The sequence below is a fragment of the Poecile atricapillus genome, chromosome W (genome assembly GCF_030490865.1).
Source record: "Poecile atricapillus isolate bPoeAtr1 chromosome W, bPoeAtr1.hap1, whole genome shotgun sequence".
Classification (NCBI taxonomy): Eukaryota; Metazoa; Chordata; class Aves; order Passeriformes; family Paridae; genus Poecile; species Poecile atricapillus.
The window spans coordinates 61,861,052-61,880,271 of record NC_081288.1 but is presented as its reverse complement, the minus strand read 5'-3'; the positions used below and the strand labels follow the sequence as shown (position 1 = coordinate 61,880,271).

The 19,220-nt window shown below is 42.1% G+C and overlaps 1 protein-coding gene across 2 annotated transcripts in view; it reads left to right on the top strand.

Moving 5' to 3' along the window:
• The window catches only part of LOC131591993 (proton myo-inositol cotransporter-like), a 148,226-nt gene extending 133,633 nt beyond the window's left edge, over positions 1–14,593 (top strand). The window contains exons 8-11 of one of the 2 annotated variants that reach the window (XM_058863178.1): positions 6,695–6,816; positions 6,937–7,089; positions 8,232–8,360; positions 10,211–14,593. In XM_058863178.1, coding sequence (XP_058719161.1) covers positions 6,695–6,816; positions 6,937–7,089; positions 8,232–8,360; positions 10,211–10,260 — 454 coding nt within the window. In that variant the 3' untranslated portion in view covers positions 10,261–14,593. Of the gene's footprint in view, positions 1–6,694; positions 6,817–6,936; positions 7,090–8,231 lie in introns of both variants that reach the window. The other variant, XM_058863176.1, reaches the window with a different exon arrangement.
• The last annotated feature ends 4,627 nt before the right edge of the window (positions 14,594–19,220 follow it).

The window sequence follows — 19,220 nt, the reverse complement described above, 5'->3', positions numbered from 1 at the left end:
AAAACTGTCGAGTAAAGAAGGAGAAGAGCTCTAAGCCTGCTGCAAGCAGAGACGGTGACCACACTCTCCAGAGTAGCTATGAGGAATTTTTCATCGCAGACAGCTCCAGCTCCTGTTCAGCAGAGATCACCGAACCATCTACAAAAGCTTGGGCAAGATTTTAACTCTTTCTTATCCAGATGAGACTTGCGGATTAATCTTTTCATCCAGAGAGAGAAAAAGAGAGTGATCAACATGAAAAGAAACTTTATAAACTACTAGTGGCAAGAAAGAAAAGAAGCTTCAAGAAAGGTAGAGAATTAAGAAGATGCTTTAATTAAGCTGAAATATCTTTCTGTTAAAACTATGGAGATGGACAATAAAGTCTTGAAAAGAACTCCTTTAATTCATGATAGTGTATGGGGAGGAATAGAGTGTTCAAAGTGTAAATTTGAGTAAAAAGTAGAGTAATTGTGGTATAGTGAAGTGCTGGGAAATTTGAAGCCTTGAGAGGCAATGAGAAAACTGTTTTCTAGTGAAGCTCACAGAAACAGATGAAGAATACTTTCTTGCCTTTGAATAACTTATCCTTAAAAATGCTATCCCCAAACTAATGACCCATAACACATTTCAGAGTGATGTGAAATGGGAGGAGTGAGCTTTGATAACAGCAGCTCTGAGCAGCTGATATCAAAGAAACAGAAGACTATAACAAAATAGCTTTCTTGTGAGAAACTCCATAAATTAAAAGAAAGGAACTTCTGTTTCTCTACAGAGACTGGTGAAGGGACTGTAGAAAGAATTAGAACTGTTTAAACCATCAAAATTCTAAAGTTTCTGTCTCTGTTGTCATGTGAACAAAAGAATGGTGAGCAGTGAGAAATGAAAAGGTTTTTCTAAAAGTTTATTCTGGTGTTCTTATTCTTGTAGTTTGTCAATAAACTTTCTTTATTTCTTTTAAGTGTTATGCCTGATTTGCTCTTGTTTTAATCCATATCTCACAGCAAAAATAAATAATCCTTTTTTCCCCTTTTTGTTAATTACTGGTTCAAAACCACGACAATGCTTTATACAGCATCTTACCTTGTGTATAAAACAGGAGCAAGGATTTTTCTTTAAAACAGAATATGCTGATTTATAGTGAAACTATACCTCATGGTTTAACTGGTTCCTATGGGTTGTGCTAATGTAACTATTTTGGATGTACATGGGTGGATTTGAGAGGCCACTTGATGGACAGGGTAGAGGCGGTTTTCAAAGTTCTCCTTAGTTACATGTCTGACTACCACTAAGTTATTATACAGTTCATCTGGTACCTTGCTAAATTTTGCCCTCTAAGGTAGTTGGGGGCTTGTTCAGACAACTAAATATCTTTAGCAGAAGAAGAGGGGCTTGAACTTACGACAACTAATCCAAATGTTGAGATTCAGATTCTTCTACAAGATGAGTAATTGCATGTGGATAAATAATTTTAGTTGTTCCCAAGCATCATCCACAAAAACCTTCCTCCATCCAAACAGCAGCTACTCTAAATTATGTTTCTTTTGTCCTCTGTCATTTCCATTACAGATTTCAGATGAAAACATGAGTTAATAAACTTGGCATAAATTAATATTCTTCAGTGGATTGCCATGATATAAAAGTCAGCACTCTACATGGGAGACTTTAAAAATCTCCTTGAAGGAGATTTTTAGTAAATCAAATATATTTGTGTTACACTCAAGACTTAAATTGGCAAATTGTGGATTATCATTATCCTGATAATCCGGGCACAAAAGGCTGGCATAAGAGCAGTCCTTACGTAGTTTTACTTGCGTTAGAACAAAGAAATGGTGGATTAGTGAAACTGTGAATTAATTATAAAATCTTTCTGTGCCATCAGCACCTGATGTTAAAGTTTATCTCAGAGCAGAATGTGTAATTTTGAAATATTCTTGTTCTAACAAGCATTTTACAGAGACGGATGATCACATTTGTGTTTTTCTTCAGAAGTAATTTCCTTTGCCTGACTTGATTTGAATTTTGACCTTTTAAGATTTTTGATCTAAATCCATTTAAGATGCTTCTGAAGGGCTTAAAAGACAAGACGTCAGCAGCTTTCATATTAAAAATACATGAACTGTTCACAATGAAGCAATTCACACAGAAGCTGTATCTTTAGGGTTAGACATTCCTCACTGTACAGCAAAGCAAAAATTAATGGATATTTGAGAAGAAAATCAAGCTGGTCTCTGTCTTGTGCCTGTGCTATGTCTTGCCCAGCAATTTCTCACACAGGGGTTTTCAGTGTTGTGCTTCAGAATTATTGTGAAGCCAGAATGGCTTGAGTATTAGGAAAATTTACATTATCAAGGAAATGGTTTTATCCTGTTTCATCTTTCTCTTATTTGCAATAATATTCTAAACTCCCCACACTGGCTCTTTTCCTACCTTCTTTTATGTGCCATATGAAGGTAGTTTAGGGAGATGGGGAGCAAAGCTTTAGTCCTTTTGAGCTTCAGACCATATCTGATAGAGGATGGATTCTGTGATTTTGAAACTCACTATATAGTGCTTGTCATTTGAAAATCTACCAATCTTCTCATTTATTTCCAGTCAGTTGAATTTCTTGCATCAATTGTTGGTAGGTGATTTCACTAATTAGAAATTATGTGCATCTTAAGTAGCCTGTAGAAAACTCATAGACAAAAAAAATCACAGTAAAGGTTTTCAGTATAGCATTTTCATGTTTTTGGTTTGGCAGTGATTTCAGAGGCTATGATGTGATGTGTCTTCACTGGTTGTACCAATGTGACTATTACCCAGCATACTGGTACACACAAATGCTTTGCACCAGTACCTGATTGCATCATTTCACTTGTACCATTTACAGGGAATTGCCTGGATGGTCACTCAAAGTGTTGTAGTCAACACCTTAATGACCAAGCAAACACCAGTGACAAGTGGCATTCCTCAGGGGTCAGTACTGGAACTGGTGCTGTTTAAGATCTTTGTTGACCACATGGACAGTGGGATTGAGTGTGCCCTCAGCAAGTTTGCAGACCACACCAAGCTCTGTGGTGCTGTCAACACGCTGGAGGGAAGGGATGCCATCCAGAGGAGCCTGGACAGGCTTGAGAGCTGGGCCCTTGTGAAGCTCATAGAACCATAGAATCATCCAGGTTGGAAGAGCCCTTTAAGATCGAGCCTGACATCAGTCCAGCACTACCACAGTAACCACTAAAGGACGTCACCCAGCACCAGCCTCTTAAACTCCTCCAGGGCGGTGACTCCAACACTCTCTGGCAACCTATTCCAATGCCTGACCACCCTAATGGGGAAAAAAACTTCTTCTAATACCTAACCTGAATCTCCCCTGTCTCAGCTTAGGACCATTTCCTCCGGTCCTCTTACTTCAGTCACTGTAGAAGAGACCATCCCTCATCTAACTAAAATCTCTTTTTGGGTAGTGGCAGACAGCAATGAGATTCCCCTCGACTCTCCTCAAGACTAAACAAACCCAGCTCCCTCAGGCATTACTTGTAAGATCTATTTCCTAAACCATTCATGAGCCTTGTTTTCCTTGGCTGGACATGGTCCAGCACCTCAGTGTCCTCTTTAAAGTGACGATCCCAGAACTGAACACAGGATTCAAGGTGCAGTGCACTTCTGAGTACAGTGGGATGATCACTGCCCTGCTCCTGCTGGCCACAATATTCTTGATGCAGGCCAAGATGCCATTGGCCTTCTTGGCCACCTGGGCACACACACTGGCTCACATTGAGCCCACTGTCGACCAGCCCACACACCCAAGTCCCGTTCTGTCAAACAGCTCCTGAGCCACTCCTGCCCCAGCCTGTAGCATTGCATGGGACACAAGTGCAGGATCCAGCATTTGGCCTTATTGAACCTCCTGCAGTTTTCTCCTCAGCCCTTTGATCAAGTCTGTCCAGGTCTCTCTGCAGAGCTTTCCTACACTCCAGCAGATCAACACTTCCACCCAACTTGGTGTTGTCTGCAAATTACTGAGGGTGCACTCAATTCCCACATCCAAATCGTCAAGAGATGCTAACAAGCTGTGGAACAGGCTGCCCGGAGAAACTGTGGATGCCCCATCCCTGGAAGTGTTCAGGGACAGTTTAGATAGGGCTCTGAGTAACGTGGTCTACTGAAAGGTGTCCCTGCCCATGGAAGGCGAGGGTTGGAACTTGATGATCTTTAAGGTCCCTTTCAGATCACACTATTCCATGATTCTTTGATTTTCTTCTGTGTTTCAGCTTATGAAGCAATGGGTAGCTGCTCCTCTGCTTCCATCATATATGCTCCCTTCATGCAGGACAAAATTTCAAATTTTGTCTGGTAATAAACTGTATGCTAATTATAAATATGTTCTTCAGCAAAATAATACAGTGCTACAGTAGTAGAATTAGCACAGTAATAGAGCTTGAACAAATCTCCAGCCTTGAAGGAGTGTTATTTTTTTAACATTCCCAGCACTGCAAGATGCCAGCAAATGCAGATGTCTTTGCTTTTACGATGTGTACCATGCTGGTTCAGAACTGAAGGATAAGCAAAGCACAGTTTATTACTGCCAGGTTTCTATTTAATCTAGTCTCAAGTGCTGTTTTTCCCATTTCATTGCACTGAATCTGCTTTTCTGCAACAAAATTTCCTCTCTGCTAGGGGCAGACAGTGAAGAATAGATGAGTGACCTCAGTCGCAGGAGGCTTTGGAGACATCTGGTTTTCCCCTTATCATTTGTGTTCCGCTCTGCCAAAAGTAGGATACAACTGGGGAAAGATGGCGAGGGAAGGAAACACACTGACCTGGTCTGCAATTGTGTCTGCATGAATCAGCATGTTGGTTTGTGCTCATGGAGATGGATGCAGGATAATAAACCAAGAATGTCTTTGTTTACAGTTTTGTTTGAGAGAAAGCATGAGGCCCTCTTTGCAGAGCTGCCAATCCGGCTGGGCAGAATGGAGAAATTCATCTCAGCAAGATGCTTAAAAGTGCTCATCAGCTTGTATTCATTACAAACACCTGCAAATGAAATTCGCATAACAGCAAAAGAAGCAAAATTGATGATGTTAAAGCAGTGTGAAATCGAGCACTCCTATGTTCTTGCAGTGGGCCAGTCTGTATCCAGGCACAAAGGACATGTCTTTGAGAGGGATGTTCAGCTGATCTGTTTTCTAAATGTTTTCCACCTCAAGAGTGAAAATGAATCAATGCCCTGGATGAGATGGCCTTTCCAGGGGAACTCAGCGAGGCAGAGCTGTGAAAGGGTGGGAAGGAGCACACTGGCACTGGCTGTATTGCTGACCCCAAATTAAGGGCTCACCATTTCTCCACTTGATCAGGTGCTGCTCAAGTGCAAACTGAAACGGCACATCTTACAGGTTACTGCCATTAGGGTTTTACCAAGGTTCAGACATGCATTTTTCCAGTGGTTGTAGGGTTAACGTCTCTCTTTTAAATATTTTGGAGCTTTGGATTTCCAGCTATCCTGAAATTGGGTCTGGGACTTCACCATGATATCTTGCTTTAAATGTTGCCCTGTCATCAATGATGAGATAGGGAAGATTTCTGCCCCAGGAGTGCTGGTGGGGTGGTCATCAGTGCTTAGCACATTGCTGTTCAACTCTGAGGCATTGCAGAGTGGCTGTTACTCCACCATCCACAATCTCTTGCCCTCCTATTGCCATTGCAGGCATCGTCATTCTGGTTTCTCTACTTGTCAAGAGAGTCACATCCTTCATATAAGTGCTCAACTGATCTGGAAATCATAACCCAGGCAGATGTTCAGCTCTCTATGATTTCTTCTTTGCAAGTAAATAACATTGTTTGATTAACATATGAAAGAGTAGTGTCTGCCTGACTCTTCTCTCCAGAAAGTATAATATTTTTCATCTCTAGCAACTGATGTGGTGGCAGCTGAAGAGTTTCACAAGTTACATTTAAGACTTGTTTCCTTTAAACAAACAATTTAAAAAAATTATAACAAAAAATAAAGTATGCCTTTAAAAAATGTTATATTGTTGGCAGTCAGAGGGAAATACCTGATCTTACACCTATTCCTTGAAATATTGGAAATTGTTGAAATATTCTGTGAAATACAGAATTCCCACATGGTCCTTGCAATAGAGACACATATTCTTTCAGTAGCTAATTACAAGCACTACCTTCTCCTAAACTATTTCACTGTGTAGGAAGGAAATACACACCTCTTTTCTTTGTAACTTCACTTGACCTTGGCACACTCCATAGACATTGCTGTTTACACCTGAAGTATGCCTCATGTAGTTGGTTCAGAAGTGATGTAAAGACTAACTTCCCTCTGACCTTACATTCTTGTGTGAAGCATCTTTAGCTCAAAGTCCTGCTGCTGCAGCTGGTTTTGCATTGTGTGATATTCCTGTAAACTAGTCTTGATGGCTTTGGTATCACCATTTTTGTACTAACTACTGGTTGTTTGAAGGAGATCTGTAAATTCAGGGCAAGTGTTTAAATTCAGGAATGTTCTGCTGATTACTCTTCCTAAGACTAGGCTTACGAAAAAAACATGTTTCTGAGTGCAGAACTTTGCTCAAAGATCTTGATAAATTTACAGGGATTAAAGGTTTTTATCTTACATTAGCCATCTTTTATTAAGACATTATTTGCCATGTTTATATTGCAATGTCAACTATTGCCTTGAAATTTTTTAATAAAATGGAGTTTTGTTGATTTTCAGGTGTTCAAATGAAACCGTATTCAAAAAGGAAGATTTATTTTGGGCATACAATTTCTGTCCCACTCCGTACTCTTGGACAGCACTTCTGGGCCTTATTTTGTATTTGGTTTTTTTTGCACCTGGTAAGAAAATACTTGTTTTCCCATATAAGTTTAAAATGTCAAATAGTGAAGCTACATGTTAAATTTATTTTTGAGTTCAACCATTAAATTCAGATTAATCCTTTTATTCCTCATTCTTAGGGATGGGTCCTATGCCCTGGACTGTCAATTCTGAAATTTATCCACTTTGGGCTAGAAGTACAGGAAATGCGTGTTCTTCTGGAGTCAACTGGGTTTTCAATGTGCTCGTGTCACTGACATTTCTGCATGCAGCTGAATATCTGACATACTATGGTAAGTAACAGTACATGTCCATATGTGCAGTACTGCCATTGGCACAGAGATTTTCTCCGGATTCTGGGTCCCTCCACTGGTTTTGCTATGAAGTATCAAAGCAATGTTCTCAACCCACTGTGGTTTTGTAAGACTAGAGATCTGCAGCAACCTGCTTGGATCATAGAGTTTGGTCTGGATTTCATAAGAAACATTTCTTTTTGTACTTAACTGAGAACCTACACAGTTGATTAAAACAGAGAAGCTGGAAAAAACCCACTTTTGATTTAATGAAATAATACTGACTCCCACTTAAGGTGACAGCATCTGCAGTTTTTCCAGTTTATGGTGACATCCAAGGCCAGTATCAGATGGTATTTGCAGAAATACAGCTGTTGATAAAGTACTATCTGTGGGAACCTGTGGAGTGTTTGTCAGGTTACTGCTCACCCACTCCAGTATAAGTCATTTAAATCACATTAATCTGCCAGGGAGTTGATGTGACCTTCACATCCTTACTGGTGCAGAGCCTTACAGCTCTACTTGTTATTCCTTTGAGCCATCAGTGTAGCGACACGAGGTAAATGTTTGTTGGTCCTTTGCTACCTGCTCTGCCCCTCTAAGTATGATGGATTGTGGGCAGGAACAAGCTCTTTCTCAGTATTAATTGTCACCACAAAGCACTTTTAAATAATAATTAGGTGTAAAAGTCACAAACATTATTTTAATCCTGACTCATTTCTTTTGCTCTAGAGCATTTAATTTTGAGGACTTGTCTTAATGTGTCCTTCGCTGTCAAGACAAACCAAGAAAGCTCTTTCCTTTCACATCTGCTTTTTATATTTGGGCATGTGATTGTCTAATTGCTGTTTATTTTAAGACCAGAGCGACTTGCCCAGAAAGGATGTGTATTATCTTTCACGTGAATTGGAATTGCCTTTGTCAATTTACTTTGCTGAGGAATGGGGTAATAAAGAGTCCTTCTCCCACACCCACAGCCCCACAGCTCATTCATTACACAGCAGTAACCCTGCCACTCCAGCCTTTGCTTTTACACTGTCCTTTGAAGCCACAGCCTGCTGCTTCTGTCACTCCCTCTGCTCTGGCACAGAAGAGGGATGGGAGCCTCTGTAACTGACTGTGACAATGGTTTTACATTGCAGGAGCCTTCTTCCTCTACGCAGGGTTTGCTGCCTTGGGACTGGTTTTCATCTACGGCTGCCTTCCTGAGACTAAAGGGAAAAAACTGGAAGAAATTGAATCTTTGTTTGAAAACAGGCTATGTACATGTGGTATGTCAGATTCTGATGAAGGAAGGTATATCGAGTATATTCGGGTGAAGGGAAGTAATTACCATCTTTCTGACAATGATGCTTCTGATGTGGAATAATTTTCAGCTGCTGATGTATTTAATCATTTAAAAGCCTTCTGGGGGAAAAGCAGCTCTCTGATGACCTCACTGCCCTGCTTCTGGTCTGGTTCTCCTTTCTACTGTGTATTTAAAAATGCCTTCATGTTCAATGCTCCATTTGGGAGAAAATTCTAGATGCTAGCATTTTCTTGATAACTAAAAGCAATGGCTTCCAAAAGAGATTGAATTCCACAATTATGTGACTTCACCGAGTGTGTGTGACACTGCTCCATCCCCAGATGTTTAATAGGGTGCACTGTACCAGATGAATACAGAAGGCTATCCGAGATGGTCGGGGGTTGTCCTTATCTGCAATACTGACAAAACCTAAAATAGTCGAGTGGCTGATGAGAAAGCAGCTGGCAGGTATCGGATCCCCATCCCACAGGAGCCAAGGAAGAAGCTCTGCTGTGCAGTATAGCAAAGGATAAATGCATAAGCTGCTGTAGCAGTAACCATATCATAGGGTTAACTGATCAGCAAAATACAAATACCTGCTGTAGCTATCAGTGGGACAGTTCCCAAATTTACCCAAAGACAATTTACATTATTTATTTGAGATAGCAAGTAGAGAGCCATACTCACTTTGATGGGGGTTCACTAGGGTGGTGTGTGTCTGTGCTACACCGGGTTATCCACCCACGACTACTCCTGAGTACACGTTGCAGCTGGGAGTTCATGTTTGTGAGAAAAACTGGCAAAATTAATTATTGATAGCAGGAAAACAGCTCAGTATGTGGCTGCACTTACAAATGTACTGGTATATATTGCTAGGTACAACATAGAGGTTTCAGTTTAAAAAAAAATTGTATTTGTTTTCCTTTTTAGCGTTAGAGCATACTGGTTTGTGCCTAGTTTTGAACACAAAAATACCATTAGCTAAAAGAAAGAGAAGGAGGGGAGAGGGTTTGTGCTGCTAAATGCACAGTGGTCATCCCTCCTGTGCCTTTTGCTTGTGAATAATAATTATTGCCTTCAGTTTATCTCCATATGTGCTGAGCAAATTACTCCCAGCACATTTTTCTTCAAATTTTCTTAGTCAGTTTTGGTGTGTTGCTGGATCTAAAGAGAAACATTAGCCATGGGCAGAAGCCTGCGTCTCATATTAATTGCCTTACCAAAGCATTGCAAACTTGTCAAGAAAATGTCAGGCACAAAACTAACTTGGCTGCCTTTAGCATGGTAATGAAAATATGAATGGTATTTTATTCGCCTGCCATGATTGCTTCCCTTGGCAAATTGAATTTTATGCAGCTACATAAAAATATTATGGTTTTTTTTCCTTTGTCCTGTCCTCACTGCTTTAAGTCTTCAAAGATATGAGTTTGAAAGCATCAATAATTCAAATTCTTATCTTTGAAACATTTGCTTCATGAAAGAATGTGGAAAAATTCCTCTGCCTGTGGGCTGATGCCCATTTATTTGGTAAAAAATATGTTTTTCATTGTGTAAAGATTAAAGAAGTCATTAGGTTCATTAGCTTTTATAGATTTGGTTTGTGGGTTTTTCTTAGGTTGAAAAATATTTTCAATGTTGGATTGCTATCAAAACCAAGCCTGAACATTTGTTACTAAATTACTGGATAACATAGGATTTTGTTGTTGTAAAGAAGTCTGACATTATGTTATCTAATCTTCTGGGGGGGGGGGGGAGTTCGTATCCTCCAATTATTGACCTTCAGGGATTGGGTGTGTTTTGATTTCTTTTCTTTTCTCTTTTTTTGTTAATCAGAGAAATATTTTTGGAAAGAAAACATTTTAAGAACTCCTTCTGTGACTTGACTGGGGCTAAGAGGGAAAAACATAGTAGACAGAGGGAATTTCAAATTAATCTTTGCAAAGAGCAGCTCGACCTTGAACGTCTCCTGTGTGGTGAGAGGGCTGGATTCTTACGCCTTCCATTTTGCCTCCCTTTTAAGCGCACAATATTTTTATGCTTGAAAGCACCAGCTGTAGAAAATGCTGAGGTCTCCAGATCTATCTGTTGAAAGTGCTGAGGTCCTCAGACCTCCCTACAAATTCCCCTGCTGTGGGATGTCTCCCTTTGGCTGTCACCTCTTTGAAGCCTTCACTGAAGGTGCAGTATCTGAAATGAGAAAAAGAGATACTTGGCACAGAGAAGAACAAAATCTTTTCAAGGAGACATTAACCTTTTTCTGAAACCAAAAAATTGTGTTTGAAGCCCAGTATTGGATGCAGTTTTGTTACCTAGAGCAGTGTGTGAATAGGTGTGTAACAGCCAACCTGTGCTTACGCACTTGAGAGGTTTAAGTGGCTATTTTCTGGCTTCCGGGATGGGGGACTTAGGGTTCTGATGGTCCCAAAAGCATGAGCCCACACTCACCTTCACACCTGGGAGCATTCCCTTGCTTGGTGTGTTTTACTGGAGCAGGAGCAAGGCAGGACCTGGTGTTCCTGCCCCGTGTCAGTGCTCACCTTGTGTCCATAGGGAGAGGGAACGCTGCAGGTATGGGCATAACTGAAGTGGAGCTGCTGGAAAGGTCACTGGCATGGGGTCAGCAGCCTCTTCTCTTTTGCAGGCAGTGCTGGGGCTTTTTAGCAGCAGCAGATCATCTCTCTCTGCCAGCCTTGTTTCGTGGACCTTCCCAAAGGGGCGCTCAGTCGTGTACAGCACTGGGCTCATTTTCTCACGCAGGTTCTGTCTTACTGAAAATGGTTTTCTGAAGGTTTGTATCCCCTGTCCTTTCTCACAAGACACAGCAATTGAAACATGCATTTTATTCCTCACTGCTACTGGTCATGAGGATACAAAATACATTGGATTCTTTATTGTCCCTCCCTGTTCTGCGCCCACGGAGAGCAGGGTTTAAGTCTTCCTTTTAGGGTTTCTTCACACCAAGACAGCATTCCATACTTTACAAACACTGAACATAAACCAAGAATCACGTGTATTAAAAATTATATCAGATACTTCGAATTAATCTTACACAGTTAAGGTTTTATTTTTAGAATCTGTGAGCATTTAGAGTTTATGAAGAAAATTAGAAATATATATCTATTTTGCAAATATTTTTTATATTTATTAGTATTTTAAGTTTTAAGAGATTTTTTCTAAAGGTAGATTTAGTAACATTCCAGATAAAAGAATAAAAATACAGTGTAACCCAATAATTTCTTACTACAAGATTTTAATTTATGAAGTAGCATAAATAATATGTCTAAGCACAATATTCTTTTATTGAAAGCTTTTTGTAGAAGATGTGAAATTGTTTCTTCACAAGGACTGCAGACTTAATTCAGGTATTCTGTGTATCAGGAATGCTAGAGTAATACTTCTGGTAGATGATTATACACAACAATTGGAGATCTTCTAGTTCTGAATTATCTACCAACTCTACATGTAGTGAGCTAACACCAAGTATAAAAGAAACAGTCCTGATAGATTTTTAATATTTTTAAATTTAATTCATGTTAATTTGCATATAGTTGTTTGTTCACCATGCTGAGTAATTTGAGATAATTTGGCACTTTTCTTCCCCTTTGTCACTTTGTTGATCAAAATAATATTTTAACAAAGGAACCAAACCTGTTTTGAAAATAGAGTCAAAGCAAGCCCAGGAATCATTTGGAGGGCTGGAGTTGCATTGCTGTGTGGGCACCTTGGATCGGTCACTCTTGTAGACATTTCCTTGGGAGGTGCAGTGACAACTCCGGCAGAAATCATGGGGCAAGAAAGGGTAAATCACAAAGGACCATTGCTCCAACACTAACTTATTGTTGCATGGGTTGATAATGCTGCATTTCACTCGGGTAGGAGTTAGGGCTGGGACAGGAGAAGAAGGAAATGATGCATCAAAAGCACCACAAAGTCAAATTTCAGTAGGAATGGGTGTTGTAGCCATGCTCTGACTTCTCTCCCTTGTGGGGATGAGGATGCTGTGCTTGGTCCTGTGGATAGGAATGGAGGGCTGTCAGGGGAAGAAGCAATCTGGTCTTGCTCTCCCATGCCTGTGTGGAGGTGAGGATGTGGCAATGGAGTTGGCAAAGCTAGTATGTTCTTCCTCGGTGAAATCTCTTTTGCCATTCGTAGTCACTTGAGCTGAGCACGGGGGAGAAGTTTTGACCTTCAGGGGCTGCTAAAGGCTTTGAGCAAAGGTCTTGCCTTAGGCCATGGGAGTATTGGGTGTAGTTCCACAGGCATTCAGTGGGCAAGGAAAAGACAGACCCTGTACTTCTCTGCTTTTTACCCAGCTTTCTACTTCTCGTTGATGCTCTTCTAACGTGGTTGTTTTGAAATTTTACTTGCATAAGGGGCTTTGTTGGCTGAACAGCACTACTGCAAAAGAGGCAGAATATTTACAGCAGAGAATGACCTTGGGGTATAAATCAGGGCAGAAGAGACAGTTCTGCAAAGCACTTTAATGAGTAAGATATGTGTGCACTATTTTCTGAGAGAATCAAGCTAACCAAACCCATTCCTCTGCATTGGGAAGAAAATCAAGCTTTGTGTACCAGGCCAGAAGCAGATAATGCCACAATATGTGCTTTATGGCAAAATGTGTTTTTATTGCGGGTAACATTTACAGCTTACATGTAGCTGCTGCCTATAAAGTGACTCAATTGTTCTCTGGATTTTAAGAAGTCATACTTTTGTGCAAAAATCTTAGTGGTTTTCTATCAATCTTCATCACCTTGTGTACAGTACAGTTAAGCATAATCCACAAGTGGTCTAGATTGTGGCAGTGTTACAAATGTCAGCACAGTAAAATTCTAGGTGAACATTGTTAAAGAAATATTGTTGTTTGTGATACTGGGGGTTAAAATTCCTCAAAGGCAACTATATATATAGATTTTAAAAGTCTGAAAACAAAAAGGCAGTTCTTATCTATTTTGTGTATGTTTTCATATAGAGAAGGAGTTTTTTATGTGCCAATAACCATCACTGTAGTGTTTTGTAAATGGGTGTTAATAGTGTTGCAGAGTTCTGTATATGAGAATATACTTTAGCCACAAAGACCTGTTAGTGTGAACCAGCGGCATGTTTTTAATCTTACTCACACCTCTCATCAGAGGTGCTCACTTGTTGGCTTCAGTAGAGCTCACTCATGCCAGGGGAAGTTTGACAAGAGTCAGGCCTCAAGAATACAGACTTCATCTAAATCCATGCTTTTTCACATTGTCCCTAGATAGTATGTTACATGTGAATGATCTGCCACATGTAATTTTAAGGCTTCAACTCCAGTTCAGTTGCTTCTTGATTTTGTTGAGAAAAATTTTGTCCGAATTTGCTTTGGCCTTTCATCCCATTTATATAAATAAGGAGCATACTGATGAATTATGACTATTGTCCACCTATTTGTAAAGGAACCATCTGTTTCTGAAGTGTTAAAATAAAGGCAAATTTCTCTGGCTGCCTTAAACATTACACAGACTTCAGAGAGGACTGAATGTATGACCATCATCGTGACTTCTGCAGGAGAAGCTTCATGGATCCTCAGCAGGTATGAAACGAGATGGTTTCATGGTGCTGGGATGCTGTGTTACACTGCGGGCCCTGCCTAGTGCACGCCTGCCATCTGTTTGATTTCAAGTGTTCCAACAGTCCCCGTGAAACTGATAGGATTATTCATGTGCTTGATACTCTCCATGTGCTCAGTGTCCTGCTGGTCCGGGACGTCGCTGGGAAGTGGCACGAGTCATGTCTCTGCTTTCCATTGTGAATCTCACTCCTCTACAAAATGGTTAACTGGATCTTTGTGTGACAAATGCTGTGTAGAATATTCGAGACATTATTGGGGACCAAGTTGATAGTAATAATTCCATGCTGAATAATGTGCACATGGTGCCATCAGGCACACTGTAATCCCTGGGCACGGGTTATGGTATTTAGTACAAAACAGGTTTTGGCAAAACAATTTGCTAGGTCGTCCAAGTCATTTCTTAACCATGTCAAACATGTGCCATTTCCATTTCCAACCAGTCAAGCCTATAATGTATGAAAGTGTTGTACATTTTCTGAAACTTAAGTGATGTAAAATTATTTAATTGACTTATGATTGCTTTAATGAAGTTTGTCTTTACATAAAAATAAATATCTTCAAAGAACTGTCAGTGCCAGAAGTGTAAATGAACAAAATAAAAGGTGAGATACTTAATTACAGTATTTTTCTCAAGGTTTCATTTGTTTGAGTATTCGGGTCACCTTTTAGAGTGGCAGCTTCGGATTGCTCAGCAAAATGAGCTCAGATAGGCCATGGGCTTGCCTGAAATAAGGGAAGGGTAAGAATAGCTCTGAATATGACCTTAAAACAATGTTTTTCAAATCAGAGAATGGTTCTGTGACACCAGGTAAGTGTCCCTCCCTTTCTGGAGGATTTGTTTGGAGAGTTGAATGCAGCTATTCAGATCTGCCAACTGTCCCAATGTCCCACCATGGGTTTGCAATGTCCTCTGCCCAAACAGACTGTTTCCTTACAGGAATTTGCATCCTCAGATTTGATTATGGACTAGGAAAAGAGCAGGAGTTGCTGTTTTCTAATGGGAACTGTCCTAATTCTGTGTGTTTTATTAAGAAAATTGTTGGAATCAGTTTGATGGCTTAAAAAAAAGCAGCATGACCATGACTGTGCTGTGCTGGGGCTGCCCTGGCTGCGCTCCCCAGAGTGACAGAAGAATCACACCCACGAGAACAAATGGAAAATGGTTCTGTTAAATCCACCCACCACAGGTACCACAACTGAATCCTGGTGAGATCCAGAGCTGGCTCTGACAGCCTTTTGGTCCAGGATGCAGGGAGATCACAGCCAATGGGGAGAAGCTGGCAGTGGGAGACTGCTTGGCAATCCTGTATCTGTGGCAGTGCGTATCTCCAAGAGGGGGCTAAGCAGCTCATCACTGTGCACTGGCAGCTTCTGTTTCTAGTTTTTGGCTGATAGTGCTTATAAGGGTGATGAGTGACTGCAGTTCATACTACTTGTCACCAAAACTACATGACAACTTTGTAGGATAATGAAAATCTGGTGGCTCTGCTGTTAAACACTCCATTTTTTTGCCTTCTGCCATTTCTCTGCTCCAGCTGTTATTACAAAGCAACTACTCATGGATTGATTTTTTCCAAATGCATTCTCCCTTCTGTAGAATTGAACTGCAGGCCATTACAGTAGCTCCAAATCTTTGTGAACATTTTCAGGATCAGGGCTGGGTGATGCTCTATCCGAACTAAAGTCACCCATCCAGTGCTGTGTGGTCTTTGTTTTGTGCATGGCACAAAGTGTTTATTTCAAGGCTTCTACAATTTGTGGAAAGTAAGTGGGGAACTTAAAGGTAAGCTGAGAAAAAAAAAGTCCTTTTTCTCTAATCTCAGTAGTTACCTGCTGAGTTCTCTGGGCTGGTTGAAGACACCTGCGGCAGATTGTTCCCTGAGCTGGTGTCCCTTCAGTCACCCCTCACCCACGCAGAGCTCTGTGCACAAACATACTCAGGCGCTTCAGCTGCTGCAGTTTCACTTCTGTTTGACCCAAAATGAATTGCATCTCAACTCTTCTCCTGATGGACAGTCTAACACAGTCAGCCCACCAGGCAACCAGCTGAGCTCTGTGAGAAAAAGTCACACACACCATCAGCAGTTCCACAGTCTCGTCCTGAGGCTGTTTGTTAGCTGGTCTCCAGGGCAGGTTTTCACTCACTTGTTGAACATGTGTTACCTACCCAGTACCTGCACCTGTGTGTGTGTGATTTAGAAGTTCTGCATAGACATGGAGTTTGGAAAGCTTTTGCCTTTTGAGAGTTAAGTGCAGAACTACCACAAATATTTTCTGCATCTTGATTTTGGCAGAAAAATCTGGAGGGTTGTGTAAATTTTGATTTGGTTGGATGCTTTTATAGATCTTGGGATCTGAGTTTCAGGAGGATACAAGGGTCCATCTGTTTTTCTGATGAGTGAAACCTTTGCCTTAGCTAGCAAACTCTGATTTTGGGTGCTGTGATATCCCGTGAAAACTCAGATAGAATCCTTAATGCCAAACAGAAAGGCAGGCGCTCATTCGTGGAGCTGTAAGATACATTGTATGAAGGAAGAAAGAGTACACATCCAAAATGACCTACCCACAGTCTTGTAACACATTAACACCGGCTCCACACAAGGGGCTTAGGTGCCTTTTATTGCAGGTAGAAAGGGGCAGGGAAATGAAGGGATTCCAAACCAGCCCCATTCTGTGGACCATTCCTCAGAAGATCAGAAAACACAGATCCTTAGAAAGATGCGTGAGTTACACACAATGCAAGGAACATAGAAGCTGCAGTGCACTGATGCCAAGGGAGCACATCCCTTGAGGGGACTCAGGTGTTAGAAGGGAAAACAAAGGCCCCCACTTTCACAAAAGCAGTGAATCATCCATCCCCTTTGGAAAGAGAGTTACTTAAAGGTGGAGAAAGGGAGATGGAGAGGTGGAGAAGGTCCATGCCTGAAGGAACAGTGAGAGTTTGGGGGCCCATCAGGGAGGCGGTTTGAGATACATGAGCAGTTTGAGGGCAGAGGGGGCTGGATTAGCTAAACTTCATAATCAAGGTGGTATGTGGAACTGAGACTAGATCAGGTTGCCATGACAACATGAGCAGGAAAAAATCCTGAGCAGAGGCTGAGGGAAGGAAGTAGGGCATAAGGTATGGAGGATGGTTAATGAAGTGTGAGTGTGGGGACAGTATGTGCATGATGTCAGGGGACAGTGTCAAGCTGTCCTGGGTAGAGGGGGCAAAGTCAGAAGGCAGCAGTGGGCTGAGGATGCAGCTGATTCAAGATCTAAATCTCTCTCTAAAAAATAGGGTGGTGGTTTGTTTTTTTCCAGGACTCAGATTCATAGGCTTAGTCTTCAATTTTTAATTATTTTTTTTACACTGCTTGAGTGCTGCAGTGTACTTTGTTAATTGCCTTATGTATCAAAACCACACATATAGAAAGAATTAGTTCCAATTTCCATGGCCACCTCTCTGTTCCCAGCTGCATCCACCAGTTCATGCATGCTGACAAGGCACAGGAACAGGGTGAGCCATCCTTCCCTTCTCCTTAACATGTGGCATTTTCAGCCTTCCCAGTCCCACAGCTTTTCGTTCTCAAAACCGTTTCCACAGCTGAGGCTGGTGAGACCCCATGTCCCTATCCAGCTGCCACCAAATCCCACATACAGATTTTCCTCCTGAAGCCTTCACTCAGGGTCACTCAGCATAGCTGTAGTTGCAAATGGGAGGTTGTTGGCATCCCAGCTGTCCTGCAAGTGCCAGATGATTTCTCCATCCCTAAAGTGGCAGTTGTGGCCTGCAGCAGGTGGCTGGGTCCCCACTGGGAAGTGGTGCCTTGGAATAGGCATTGCCATGAAAGTGGTACTTGTTTTAATATATTCATGGTGAGATTGCATCAAAACTGTCTGACTGGTCCCAGTGAGCTCCTTCATTGTCCAGGATGTCTGATCAGTGTGCCTTGTTACTGGATTGTCAGAAATGTGACTGCAGTCAGTCTCATGCTGTGTGGCTTCTCCTGTGCTCTCCCTGGTGTTTGAGGTTCCCATAACCTGCAGGCTGGCTGAGGGGGCTGAGGGAGAGGCAGATACCCCATGCAGCTTTGAAACTAAGCTGGGGCTGGTGTCCCCACTCTTCTCCTCTCATGGGCTGCTAAAAATAATGGGAAAAAAGTCAAGAGCAAGTAAAGTTTTTGTAAGCTGGGTGAAGGCTAACTGCCACCCCCAGCCTGGTGCCAGATGAGATAGCTTTTGTATTCTCTCTGTATGTCAGGTTTCCTTGTTGCTGGTGGGATTCACAGGGATACACTGGGGGCATTGGGACCCCCGCAGCCCCTGGTGGGAGAATTATGAGTGCCCGTAGTTAGTGCAGCCCAAGGCTGCAGGGCTGCTGGAGGAGGCTCTGTGGCTGTGCACTCAGGGATGAGCTGGTGTTGGGGTGAAACTGCTGCTCTTCATGACTGCACAGAAATGTGGGTGAGAGGCAAAGAGAGGCAGGAGTTGTGCTCTGAGGAGGTGGAGCAGGGCAATGCAGCAGCAGCACCCAGCCTCCCTCCCCATACACCTACAGCTCCCCTTCCTCCAGCCCCAGCCCCCTGCCTTGCTCTCAGCACAGGGAGGAAATGGCTCAGGCAGTGGCTGCCTCCACCTGCTGTGAGCAGGCACAGCTTCCCTGGGGCCCCTTACCTGGCAGGGCTTATTCCCCCAGCCCCAGGCCGGGTGTCTGCTGATAGCAGCTGGCTGTGGCCCAAAGCACCCTGCTCCAGCTGGCCCTGCTATGAGCGGGGCTTGCACTGGGCAAGCTTGGAGATGGCTGCCAGCTTCAGCTAGTTGGGGGTTCTCCAAAAATTCTTTCATTTGCATGGAGTGCAGCTTCTCTGGTGAGCAAAGCTCCTTACAGACCTCCTGTTTCCCAATAATGACTCCAGCTCAGGAAATGAAATAAATCTTCTGCAATAAGACATATTGGTTTGTCCTATAATCAGCCACAGCTCTGGGTCCTTGAACCAGGCCAGCACCCATGTGCTGAGCATGACACACTGGCAGTAAATCACAGAATTCTCTCTGCAAACGAGCAAAAATTGTTGATTTGGACATGTTTTCTCTCAGCTCTATTAAATAATTCAACAGGCCTCTTTCAGCCTCCTGCCTTATCTTGACTCACTCACTCTCCACCTCTGCTTGGGCCCAAGATTCCCCATCACCTGACACAGAGCTGGTGTATCAGCACCCTCTGCAGCTGTGTGCTGTGTGAGAGCTCACCGTGCGCTG